The sequence below is a fragment of the Euphorbia lathyris genome, chromosome 7 (assembly GCF_963576675.1).
Source record: "Euphorbia lathyris chromosome 7, ddEupLath1.1, whole genome shotgun sequence".
Taxonomy (NCBI): Eukaryota; Viridiplantae; Streptophyta; class Magnoliopsida; order Malpighiales; family Euphorbiaceae; genus Euphorbia; species Euphorbia lathyris.
In genome coordinates, this window is record NC_088916.1 from 250992 (window position 1) to 263979 (window position 12988).

Genomic DNA, 12988 nt, shown 5'->3' on the forward strand with positions numbered 1-12988 from the left:
AAAAGGATAAGAATAAATGGAGTAAATAGTTCTTAAAGGTTCACGAAAATGTTTCGTAAATTTATTAATATATTTTCTTGTTGACTAATCACACTATGCATAGAAATATCATGAAAAATTGCTATTCCGAAAGAGAAACTATGAACGAGATAAAAGCCCAATGCCGCCATAAATAGTTGTTGAACTCGCTCAGATTCGCCTTTATGCCGATAGCTCCGAACTTGAAACCAGAAAAACAGTTACAGACAATATTTTCAGACAAACAAACGAAACCTAACTAAAATTAGTACCAAAAAGAACCTCACATTCAATCTCTCTATTCTAGCGGCTATACTGTGTAGGTGCATAAGAACACCTAGGTCCATTTGATTGTCGAAAAATACTATACCATACTGGGTAATGAAAAATATTTTGTTGGAAAATAAAATATTTTTCAGTATAACACCAAAAAACGGAAAAAATTAATGAATGGTTATTTTTAAAAGGATAGGAAGAAATGGAGTTGATAATTCTAAAAGGTTTACGAAAATGTTTTCTTGTTGACTAAGCGAAAATTTTCCGTTCTATTTATTTTACTAAACAAACACCGAAAAATTAATAAAAAGAATTTCTACATAATATTTTATCCGATAAACAAACATGACTAATCACACTATGCACAGAAAATCATGAAAAAATGCTATTCCGGAAAAGAAACTACGAACGAGATAAATCAATGCCGCCATAAATAGCTGTTGAACTCGCTCTGATTCGCCTTTATGCCGATAGCTCCAAACTCGAAACCAGAAAAACAGTTACAGATTTCTCATCAGAAGTATGCAGGAAGACTTATGAGTATGAAGTGCTTGTGCATTTATCAATCTCGCAAGAAGTACAACTTGTTCATTCGCCATCCCAGTATGTGAATAGATGTCAAACATATTCAACTGGAGGTGCCTCCTCCGGAATCTGGTGTTCACAAAGAAACTCGAATCATCAAACTACTATTCATCTATGTTGCACGGAAACAGACACCGAGAAACATAAGAAACGGACACATGGGAAAACGTGTAAATATAAAAACTATAGGGACATTTATAAATAGGGTTAATTTCAAGTAAAGCCCTTATGGTTTCACGGTTTTTGCAGATCGGTAGTTATGGTTTTTTTTTTTGTTATACACGAACCCTTTCGTTTGCAAAATTTCCATTTTTTATTGACTTTGACAAATTTGGCCGATAACGACCTCAAAATATTGTCAGATATGTGTTTTTTTCTCGACAAAGGGAGGACCGGTCAATTTTGGAGTGTCAAACTAAAGGATCCTCGTTTTTAGCAAAGCAAGAAATCTCAGTCGTCTCTTGGTCACAAAAAAAAAACTACAGGTATGCGTTTGACAATTTGTGTTACCACAAGGTTTTTTTTTTCTTTTTTGGAATTTACCCCATAAAAAATTGCATGGAAAATTTATCTGCAAATACAATTGATTATGAAAATCTCAACCGATTGCAAATTTCTGTTTCTTATGCCCCGTTCGTTTGCCGGAAAATATTTTCCTGACTGTCCAGTGTTTGTTTAGGAAAATAAGTCGGCTGAAAATTTTAGGTAAGTCAACGGAAAAATATATGAAGTGTTTCTCTTTTTTGGAAACATATAGTCCATTTCTTACCTTTCTAAAAACAACCACCCACTCACTTCTTTTCGTTTTCCAATGTTGTAGACAAACAACGGAATATATTTTATTTTTTCAACAAAAAAATTTCCCTTACCCAAAATTTTCCAAAACCCTTATTTTCCGACAAACAAACGGGGCCTTAATGTGCATTCGACGTGCTTAAAAAAACTATTGAAACCCCGATCTAATAGCCTGTCCAGTTAAAAGAAAAGCATCCAAGAAAGAATATTTACCTCTCCAGCAACCCAGTTTTCTTTTAACCAGATACCGGGATCCACGGAAACGGTTGCTCTTTCTTGCATGTCATTTCTGCAAGAACATAACAATTTTATAGATATAATAGAAAAGGAACAAATAAGGCTACAATGAATATCTGGTGGAATGCCCCATATATTGGTCTAGTCAAAGAGACCTTATTGCAAACACCCGCAAAATGCCATAGGACGCCACATGGCGCGATCCCAATGGGAGTGTTGTAAACACTCGGTGTTTGCAATAAAATCCACTAGTCAAGACCTTATTGCAGGCACCGGATGTTGCAAACATCCCAATTGGGATTGGGGGCTTAATACATCATTTACCCCTGAACTTGTCCAAAAAGTTTGATTGGTCCCTGAACTTTTAAAGTGTCCCGATAGCCCCTTCAACTTGCATAAAATGTTCAGTTAGTCCCCTGAACTTACGTAAAATGTAATAAATTAATCTATTTTTTAATTATGCAATAACATTCTAAGATGCGTGGAATACATCTTCCGCATATAACTTACTTTTTTGCAACCGAATGATTAATTGATTACATTTCGCGCAAGTTCACGGGGATAACTGAACATTTTATGCAAGTTGAGGAAGCTATGGGAACACTTTGAAAGTTCAGGAGGTTAATCAAGCTTTTTGGACAAGTTCAAAGGGCAAATGATGTATTAAGCCTGGGATTGGGCCATCTGCGGCAAAATGCCATAGGGCATCACATGGCGCAATCCCGATGGGAGTGTTTTGAACACTCGGCGTTTGCAGGCACCAGATGTTGCAAACATATCCCCCTTTGGGATTGGGCCATTGAGCGCAAAATGCCATGGGGGCATCACATGGCGCAATCCTAATGGGACCCGGTGTTTTCAATAAAATCCCCTAATCAAGAAGAATGGCAGTGGATGCATTTTTGTAAACAGAAATACGCAACTGGAGATTATCAAATTTTTTCCCTCATGGAAACCAGAGAATGCAGATTCCTATTAGATGTCTAAAGGGTTAAATACATCTTTAGTCACTGTGAACTTACATGGTTGTCTCAAAATGGTCACTCAACTTCAATTTCTCTCAATAAAATCACTCAACTTTGAGTTTTGTCTCAATTAGGTCATTCCGGCGATTTCAATGGTTAAAATGCATCGGAATAATGTCATGAATGACACGTGAGCATGAGTTAACTCAGGATGTGTAGCTGAAACGACACGTGAGCATGAGTTAACTCAGGATGTCTAGCTGAAACGACACTTGACAGCCACATGTCAGTTATTTTTATGAAAAAAAAACTAAATTTTGCTTTTTTCCATAAAAATAACCGACATGTGGCTGTCAGGTGGCGCATAAATGGATGTCATGTGTCGTTTCTATCATATAGCTGAGTTGACTCATGCTGATGTGTCACTCATGTCATCATTTCGATCTCTTTTAATCACTGAATCGCTGGAGTGACCTAATTGAGACAAAACTCAAAGTTGAGTCATTTTATTGAGACAGATTGAAGTTGAGTGGTCATTTTGAGACAACCATGTAAGTTCACTGACCAACTGCGCATTTAACTCGATGTCTAAATGTATTAAATTGAAAATCTAAGCGAATAATCTAGTCAGATAACAACTTTTGATCTCACAACTTCTAGTCAACTTAAAAGATGAACTTCTACCAATTGGGTTATGGTGCAGCCTTCTTTAGAGGGTGATTGTTTCCACATTTTCTACCTCCTGTTTGCTGTTTGTTTCCTAACCTAACAGGAGATATATGTATGTGGTTAAAAATAGAAAATATCTCCTGATTGCTTTTTTAGAGGGAATCAGCTGCCTTCTATCGTTTTCTTTTGTTTTCGACTCCGGCAAAGTGCAAACTAATGTGTTGATAGTACTAGTGCTACTTTATTTTAGTGTATTGATTTTTAATGAAAAGAAATCTCATCCCTCCAAACTAATTTTACCGAGTCTCTATTCTGGGCATACATTTTTCTATTGTATCTGTTTTTATTGATTTTTGTCTTCATATATTTTATTTCTTATTTGATTTAAAACATGTCTATATTAGTTATTTTGTATACTAAAAAAGCAAACGTTAATCATAATTTATCAAATATTAATTAATCAATCAGCAACAGTAACAGCAGAACCAAACAGGCCATTATACTTACACTGACTGAACCTGTGTATTTGCCATCCCAACTGGATTAGGAGATGAATTAGACGTGTTGGCAGTGATAAGAGATGGGGCAGCAAACGAATTGGTGATTTGTGTTGACATGGCTGAAGAAGAATTACTTGGAAAGCTAAAAGCATTGCTGTTGCCGAAACCTGTTAAATTGGAGGCAAACCGTGTTAAGAAAATTGGTAGCTGATTGATCATAATACTGATGATCAACACTATAGAAATGCAAGCACATGAATAGTGCAAAAACAAAATACAAAATTCTCACCAGCATTTGAGGGGCTGAAATTGCTTATCGCAAATGCACTTGTAGTTTGGCCTGAATTAGAGAATCCATTTTGTTGTCCGAAGGAATTATTTAACGGTACAGAGGGCCTGAAAGAAAAGTTACTCAAGTCAATTAAAGCCTATGAATGAGCTTCGGAACAATATTTCAAGAAATCAATACACTATACACAATTGTTCAACAAGTGGGAGCAAACTATCGAACAAAAGCTTAAACTGACAATTAAGGCGGGTAAATTACACCTGTAGTATCCAACCTTTAGCCCGTTTTACACTTTGGTACCTCACCTTCATTTTTGCACATAAAAGTACATGAACTTAGTAGTGAATGATTATTCTGGTACCTATGATCTGCTATCAAAGGTAAAGTACTACAAAACATGATGTGGCACAAGTTGATCTAAATAATAGCTTTTTATGAGTCCCATTGATATTGAAAATACCCTTGTTACTCTTTCCAATTTTCTTTCTCCTTCCTCAATTTCTCTCAATTTTTGTCACAGCTTTTTTTTTCTCTGCTTCGATGTTCTTCATTGTTTTCCTTCTATAATTTAATATCAGAAACATTGTTGCTTTCCTTTCAATCCAGCAAAAAGACAAAATTGATCCAGCAAAAATCAAATAAAAAAAAAACAAAAACAAAAAATTGATCTATTAAAAACCTAGCAAAAATTCAGAAATAGATCCAACAAAAAACCCAGATATAGATCTAGCAAAAATCCATAAATAATTAATGTTGCATCGGAGAACCACTGTAGACGAAATGTGATTAACTTGAAGAGCTTGAGAACTTGAGTAGTACTATCCTATATCTTTGTCTGTATGTGGTAAAAAACCATTCACGAATCACCAAGCGAGCTTAAGCACTTTGGTTTGCAGGTAATGGTTCTTGGATTTGCAAAATTATCCATAATTGTCGAAAGGTTCCTTCTTCATCTCTTGGGATTTGGAAACAGCAGAACCACATTCATTCTCAAATTTCTTCCTAATTCATTATTTAATTCATGCTCTTAATTCAAGATATTTTTTGCAGTTGACCTTTGCTAATATTCCAACTCCTCGCCTTCTTCATTCTGTTCATATCCTTCCTTCGCAAATTTATCATTATCTTCATACTCTTATTCATACACCCGCATGCTGCTAGCTACAACTACGGAAACAAACAACAACAACAAAACCTTAATCCCAAAATGATTCGGGGTCGGCTAACATAAACTGTCATACGAAACCGTGAAATCAAGTCGTGTCAGCAACATAAATTCTCTCCCTCCACTACGTCCTATCCACTACCATATTTTCCTCAATCCCCAACAAACTCATATCACTCTCAATCACCCTCTTCCAAGTTTGCTTAGGCTTTCCCCTACCCCTCACCATTGCATCTCTTTGCCACTCTTCAATCCTTCTAACTAACGTATCAAGCACTCTTCGTCTTACATGGCTAAACCACCTTAGTCGGTTTTCCCTCATTTTATTTTTAATAGATGTAACCCCTACTTTCCTACCTCTCATACAGGCAATTCTATATATGTCTCTTTCCCCTTCCTTAATATCCAATCTTGTATACAGATCCCGATTCAGATCCCATTCACCTTTGCTCTGGTCTTGTATGACCTTCTTTGCTTCCCTTTTAGCCTCTTTATACTTTTCGTAGTTCTCATCACTCCGGCATTTCCCCAATATTTTATAGTATTCTCGCTTACTCTTTATTGCTTGTCGTACTTCTTCGATCCACCAAGATGTGTTCTTACCCGGAGGCATGCTACCTTTAGATTCCCCTAGAACTTCCTTCGCTACTTCCTTTATACTATGCTCCATCTTAGTCCACACTGAATCTATATCTAAATCCATGTTACAAGACCAAATATCTTTTCCACCACTTAATCTTAGTCCCACTTGTGGTATTCGTTTTCTTATACATCTCCTACTTCGAAAATCAAGCACCACTATGCTATGTTGAGTTGTCGTACTCTCACAAGGGATCACCTTACAATCAATACAACTCTTTCTCCAAGCACTCCTTACTAGGAAGAAGTCCATTTGGCTCGCATTACCGCCACTCTGATAAGTCACTAAGTGGGAGGTTTTTTTCGTAAACCAAGCAGCTTTGATAGTAGAATTCGGCAAAGAGCTAAAAAAATACCAAGACAAACCTACAAAATGAAAACAAAGAAACCTATCACACTTATATGGCAATGAGACGGCAAGCAAAGATATCTATCTTATGAGAGAGAATGAGGGAATCAGCAAAGAGAGAAAGTTAGGAAAGGGGAACAAAATAGAGTATAAAAAGTCTCTGTGTTGAGCGAGGTCCATGTTTTAGGATGTATAGTGGGTAAAGAGGTGACATGCCACGATCAGGTCATAGGTATGTCAGTAAGTTCAGGTAATTTTATGTGCAAAAATGAAGGTGGCGTACCAAAGTGTGAAACGAGCTAAAGGTTGGGTAGCAAAGGTATAATTTACCCTAAGTAAGGTACCAAAACAGTATTTAAATTATCTGTAACACACCCTCGCATGCAAAAGCCCATTGAGCTTGAAGCAATGTCACCTTGAGATTCGACTCGTGAATCGAAATCCTCATTTTGTGAATTGTGACTCGTGAATCAAATCGAATCATAACATTCTGTTCAAATTTATAATATTATAAAAATTATATAATATTTAAAATATTATCAAATATTAGTCTAGAAATGCAATTTTAATGTACCAACACACCAGCCACCACGGTAGAAAGAAGAAAGTTTGATGCATATGCACCACGATGGAATTATAATATCTGTTGATTCTCAAAAGAGTCGAACGGGAAGTATGGAAATGTGGAATTGGGAAGGCACAGCAATTGTTGTAAATTGCAATCTGTTTTAATTAAATTGGCAAGGGAAGGCTTGCCCCCAATACACCCTTGTGGTGGGACCCCTCCCCGGACCCTCGCTCAGCGGGGACGCGTAATGCGACCGGGCCGCCCTTTTTTTTTTTTTTTTATTCTTTTAATTTATAATCTTATTGGTTGTTTTGATGTAGCATGCAACAAAAAAATCCTCTCCTTCCTTTAATAGAACTCTACTGATTCCTAAATAATTAAAAGACATAATTACTGCAGATTTTTTTTTCTCATAATTCCTGAATCGGGGGAATCGAATGATTAGGCCGATTCACCATGGAGTCATCCAATTCACATCCAATTCCTGATAAGTATAGATTCAGCCTATAGAGTCAGCTCGAAATGGAGCTGACTCGACTCGAATAGTACGATTCTGATAACAGTGTGTATGACACAAGCCACTTAAACATGTATTGAAATTTCAAAAAGTAATCGGTGTTGTCATGATTTGAACCCTCAATCTCTAGGTCTGCAAGGCTCTGATATGTGTCAAGGAATCATTTAACCGGAAAGTTTAAGTTGATAGGTGAGGCCCAAGAATGATGTTTATGTTATCTCTAACACAAACAAATTTAGAATCCTATCGTCCTTATTCCTTACATTGTTCCTAAGGCATTGGAAGTCTAGCTTAGGAAGAACAGCATTTCAAGAAATCAATACTCTACACACCAGTGAGTAAAAAAATCCTATTATCCTTATTCCTTTGCATTGTCAACACTCTACACACATGTGAGCAAAAAAAAATTAGATTTCTATAATCCTTTCCTTATTCTGAAGGCATCAAAAGAACATTTCAAGAAATCAACATACTATTCACATTTGTTTAACAAGTGTGACCTAACAAAATTAGAACCCTTGCCTGATTCCGAAGTCATTGGAAGCCTGGCTAGTATTTGAGAAGAGGTTTGGCTGCCCAAAAACATTTGCTGATGGTGCAGAAGGCCTGAGAAAAAACACAGGAAATATGAACAGGATTCAAAAGCTTAGTTAACAGTCAACAACCTAACAAGGGCAAAGGAAAAAAATCAAAAGAACATATGAAAGAGCATTCTAGACCTCTTATCAAGTGATGCACCCAACTGGCTGAAGCTAGACACGGCAGGTGGGGCATTAGTTTGACCAGTAGGCAACCTTCCAATGGGAGTGACTTCAGGGAATGAGCTATGACTGCGAACAGACTTTTGAGGTGCTACATAGGGATTCCGAAGCAAATTCTCGAACTCAATCAATTTGGAATTCAATAAATTTCTCTCCCTCTCAATCTGGAATAAGGATGTTCCAAGTCAAAATATGAACAACAACAATGTGCTTGGTTACAATTAGGTATGTGCACAAGAACATCAGCAGAAGCAAATAGAGTAAAACATGGAATAACTTATTTATTTAATAGGTAACTTAACAATTCTCGTATATTTACATACTTCTAGTCAAGTATTACATGTTAATCAATTCAGGAAGTAGGAAAATAGGTCTGAGGGAACAATCTATACTCTAAATTGCAGACCTCTAGCAATTTTACAAATATCTAAACCAATGTGAATTTCTCAACCAATAGAAGGGCAGCTGTTACTAGTGCAAGGCAGCAGGTACCATGGGATAGAAGTTATTTCATTATTTCTGATTCAAGTTAAGGCAGTTATTTTTTTTATGTTTCTTCAGTTTCTTCTAAGTTGGGATGCAATAAAAGAAACTTACATATATATATAACTCCATTCGCCACCACCCGTTTGTAAGTGATTGGCAGTAGAGATCTTCAAATTAGTATACATCAAATTGAAGAGGTCCGAAGCTGACCAATGAATCTTGCATCTCTATCACTCACTCACATCACGGGATAATCCAAAATACTACTTCACAGGCATATATGGAAATAAATCAGCAGCCACCTTGAAGACAAGCAAAAGTTGCAGTATTTTGGATAAGGATAAATAGAAATGAACAGAAACTGAACAACTACCTAGCAAGAAACAGATGACACCCTACCACATTAAATTGTTAAAAAGAAACTGAGAAGAAAAAGAACAAGTGCACTAGCTTAAGTTTAAAATAATGAAATAACTACCGTCACAAGGTAACTGCTGCCTTAAAATTGAGCAAGAGTTCAAACCACATTGCATTACAAGCAAGCTCAGTGTTGCATAGATTTGTATGCTACTCCTAAACCAACTTCCAGGATTAATAACCTAGATGATACATAAAACCTCAGTCATGTAGGTATCACTAACCATAAGTCTGTTTTTTAAATCTGCTATTCATTCATTCATTCATTCTACTTCACTGTATCTATTATGGGCCAGCAAATAGGATTTCTCAGAGGTCTATTCACAGAAAACTTCTCTTGATTTCCCTTGTTTTTCCTTACTTCTAAGGACCTCTCTTTGAGACTCAATGGTTTTTTGTAAGAGATCACCCTAAAATTCTAACTTTTACTGAAGACTAATGATTGATTCTTTTATTAATTGTTGCCTCATATAGGAGACATGAAGACATTATTACAATAAGAAAGAGTTCTTACTTAGGAAAAAAATTTCTTAGGAAAACTAATAGTGTATCCTTTCCTAAAATACTACTGCCTAACTAATTACTGGCTAAATAAGATAATACTGCCTATACAAATATAATAAAACGTTTCTGCCTAAATAATAGGAAAATTAACTCTGAATTTTATCTCTTTGCACGGTGATTCATAACAGAATCACTGGCAATCACCAAGGGTATGCAGACAAGAACTCTGGTAAAAGCCAACTTTAAAGACCACAACAGTTAATAACTATTCTGAAGATTCCTTACAGATAATTTTATGTAATTTTGAAATTATAGAGATGTAAACATGTTTAAATTTCAAGCATGAAGACAACGAAACATGTTAAAGTGGCATTATGAACATGGAAAACTCAATTCAACTTAGTTCCCACATTTTCTTACAATAGATTGCAAGCTTAACCCATGTTTAGAATTTGAAATGGAACCAGTAAAACCAAGCACAATTAGCTTAACCCATGTTTCCACATCTTCTTACAATTGATTCCAAGCTTAACCCATGTTTCATAACAGAATCACTGGCAATCACCAAGGCTATGCAGACAAGAACTCTGGCAAAAGCCAACTTTAAAGACCACAAAACTAAACAACTATTCTCAAAATTCCTTACAGATAATTTTATGTAGTTTTGAACTTTATAGAGATACAAACATGTTTAAATTTCAAGCATTCCTAATTTTAGATAATTCATTGGACTCCCTAATGTCCTATCATGTAACCGCAGAAGCAATAAGTTAAGAATTTGAAATGAAACCAGTAAAAGCAAGCACAATATGAAGACAACAAAAAGTGGCATTATGAACATGGAAAACTAAAATTCAACTTCATTTCCACATTTTCTTACAATTGATTGCAAGCTTAACCCATGTTTAGCATCATCATATGCAGCAGCTCGCAGTTCTTCATAACTAACATCGCCAACAATGTCACAAGGACCACTGCGTAATAAATTACATAGGAAAATGATAATAAAATCAACTGAATGAGTTGTGATATATCACTACATATCAAAAGTGTCATAATCATAACAAGTCAGTACAATAGTATAAAAGTTGTTTGATGCACATTAAATTAGCTTGCAAAAGATGACAAAAACGAGATTATAAACTGGACAGCTGAACCTTCTGACTAGGCCCTCTAATTCTTTTGTTATTTTCTGTTTGAAAAAAAGTACATCAGGTAGAAAAGGACATTTAAGTTGGCAAAAGCATATAACAATTTAAATTCCCCCTAGAAAAATATCTGATCCAACTTAGAATCTCTCAAAACTATCAAAATGACAGACAGTGAAACATACTCTTTTGAGTGACCATAGCATGTAAGTTTCCAAAGTGGTTTCTCCCGCTCATAATCTTCAGCAATCTGACGTTTGCAGGAGTTAGGATCTGTGCAGCTTCACATACCAACACAAATATCAAGGTACGCTTGAGGAAGATAAATAAACTATTTCAAGTGAACAAGGAATGCACAGAAGTATTTAAACTAGTGATTATGGATAAGTACTCACTTATGATTTGGTGCCTGAGTCTGGTTTTCTGATTGTTTTGATGAAGGAGTTCCAGGATTGGATATGGGGGAGAAACGGTTCCATTTATTTTCAAAAGGCTAGTCCACAAGTAAGTTATGATTACTAAAGTAACAGAAATGTTATATGTCATCTACAGACATAATAAAATGCCCAATGGGCCAATAGCCTAGTGGTAAGTGGTGAAGTACCTGCCAAATATTACAAAATTAGCTCCAAAAAAGGAATTCAAACCACAAATTACAGTCTGCACCAACACACAGAGAGTAAAAGAAAACATGTTTGAAGTGAAATAGGAAGAAACGTTACCTTGAATTGCTGCTGATTATTTGAAAAATCATTGGAGGGTTTTGATTGAACACCAAATCCAAAAGGATTAGAAGACTGGTTCTGCTGCTTCTGCGGTACGCCAAAACCAAAGGCATTATTATTTGCTCTTGGCTGCTGTTGTGAATTCACATGAAGAAATTTGCACCTCGCACCATATTGACAGCTACAGCCAGAAAAATCAAACCAGTAACAGATAAGCAGAACAAGTTATGGTAATACAATCAGAAAAACTAAAACCCTAAAAAATTCATAGCGCAAAGCTGTTAACTATAGTATCGTAAGCAACAGGGCCATGTAAGACCTAGAAAAGTGTTTATTCCTAGAAATAAGCTGGTGGAGTAAGAAACATGTTTACGACATTACAGAGTAGTATTCGTATTGGTTTAAATATGACAATAAAAGCAAACAGCAGTTCAATTAAGTCCCACACAAGTAGTAGAAGACGACGAAGAAGAAGATAATACCTTCCGCGCTGAAAGTTTCTGCAGAGTTCTTTCTTCACCGGCATTTTCACCGATCGGCGATCGCCCGCTCTTATGGAAGCAGCAGTACAGAGAAGTGAGAGATGATGAGAGAGATGTAATGCTTTCGGACGTTTTTTTTAATTTTTTTTGAAAGAAACGAATGTATTAATTACCGTGATTTAACCCTAATATTTAGGGATAATGTAATGCTAGGCTCCACGTACAAAATATAGTACTAATATAGATTTAAGGTTGGTATTAATTTAGGTATTGATAACGGAACTTGACATGTCATAACTTAATGAAGTAATGTAAATGATATGTCACGTTCTGTTATTAATGTCTAAATTGATACTTTTTTTACATATTAAGTAAATAACGGTGTTATTTTGTACGTAAAACTTAAACTGGTACTTCTCCAAAAACAATAGATCTATTTTTGTACCTTATCTCTAATATTTATATAACAAAACATAACAATCAGGACGGTTCGAAGAGGAGACGACCTTCTGTTTAGGGTAGAGGTGCAAAAGTACACACGATCCGATTACACGCCACACAATTTTAATGTTTGTGTTTAGCTTATGTATCATTTTGGATTGACACGTAAATTTTTAAGTTGGGTTATGGTTAATATATTAACCCGAAAACGATATAAATGACATGAATATTTAAAATTATTGTTATATTTTTGTGTGTTTTTATGTATCACTTTATTAATAAAAATAATAAAATATAATTATCATTTACCATTATGATTCGAGAGTAGCGTTCACCTGGATCATAAATGATCAAATGAATTTGATCATTCACCGTTAGATCTAGGCTTATTAAATTTTGACATTGGGATGCTTTCAATCTTCACTCTAGGATTCTAATAAGCCTAGATCATT

General features: G+C 35.5%; 1 protein-coding gene across 1 annotated transcript; it reads right to left on the reverse strand.

The window, feature by feature from the left end:
* Positions 1-544: 544 nt before the first annotated feature.
* Positions 545-12243, reverse strand: LOC136200671 (zinc finger CCCH domain-containing protein 16). The gene is made up of 11 exons (XM_065991095.1): positions 12096-12243; positions 11611-11794; positions 11284-11381; positions 11074-11169; positions 10621-10714; positions 8292-8497; positions 8095-8178; positions 4335-4441; positions 4053-4212; positions 1888-1963; positions 545-948 (listed from the first exon to the last, which is right to left on the reverse strand). Exons 1-11 carry the CDS (start codon positions 12137-12139, stop codon positions 913-915), a joined length of 1185 nt encoding a protein of 394 aa, XP_065847167.1. The 5' UTR covers positions 12140-12243; the 3' UTR covers positions 545-912.
* Between the last annotated feature and the right edge of the window lie 745 nt (positions 12244-12988).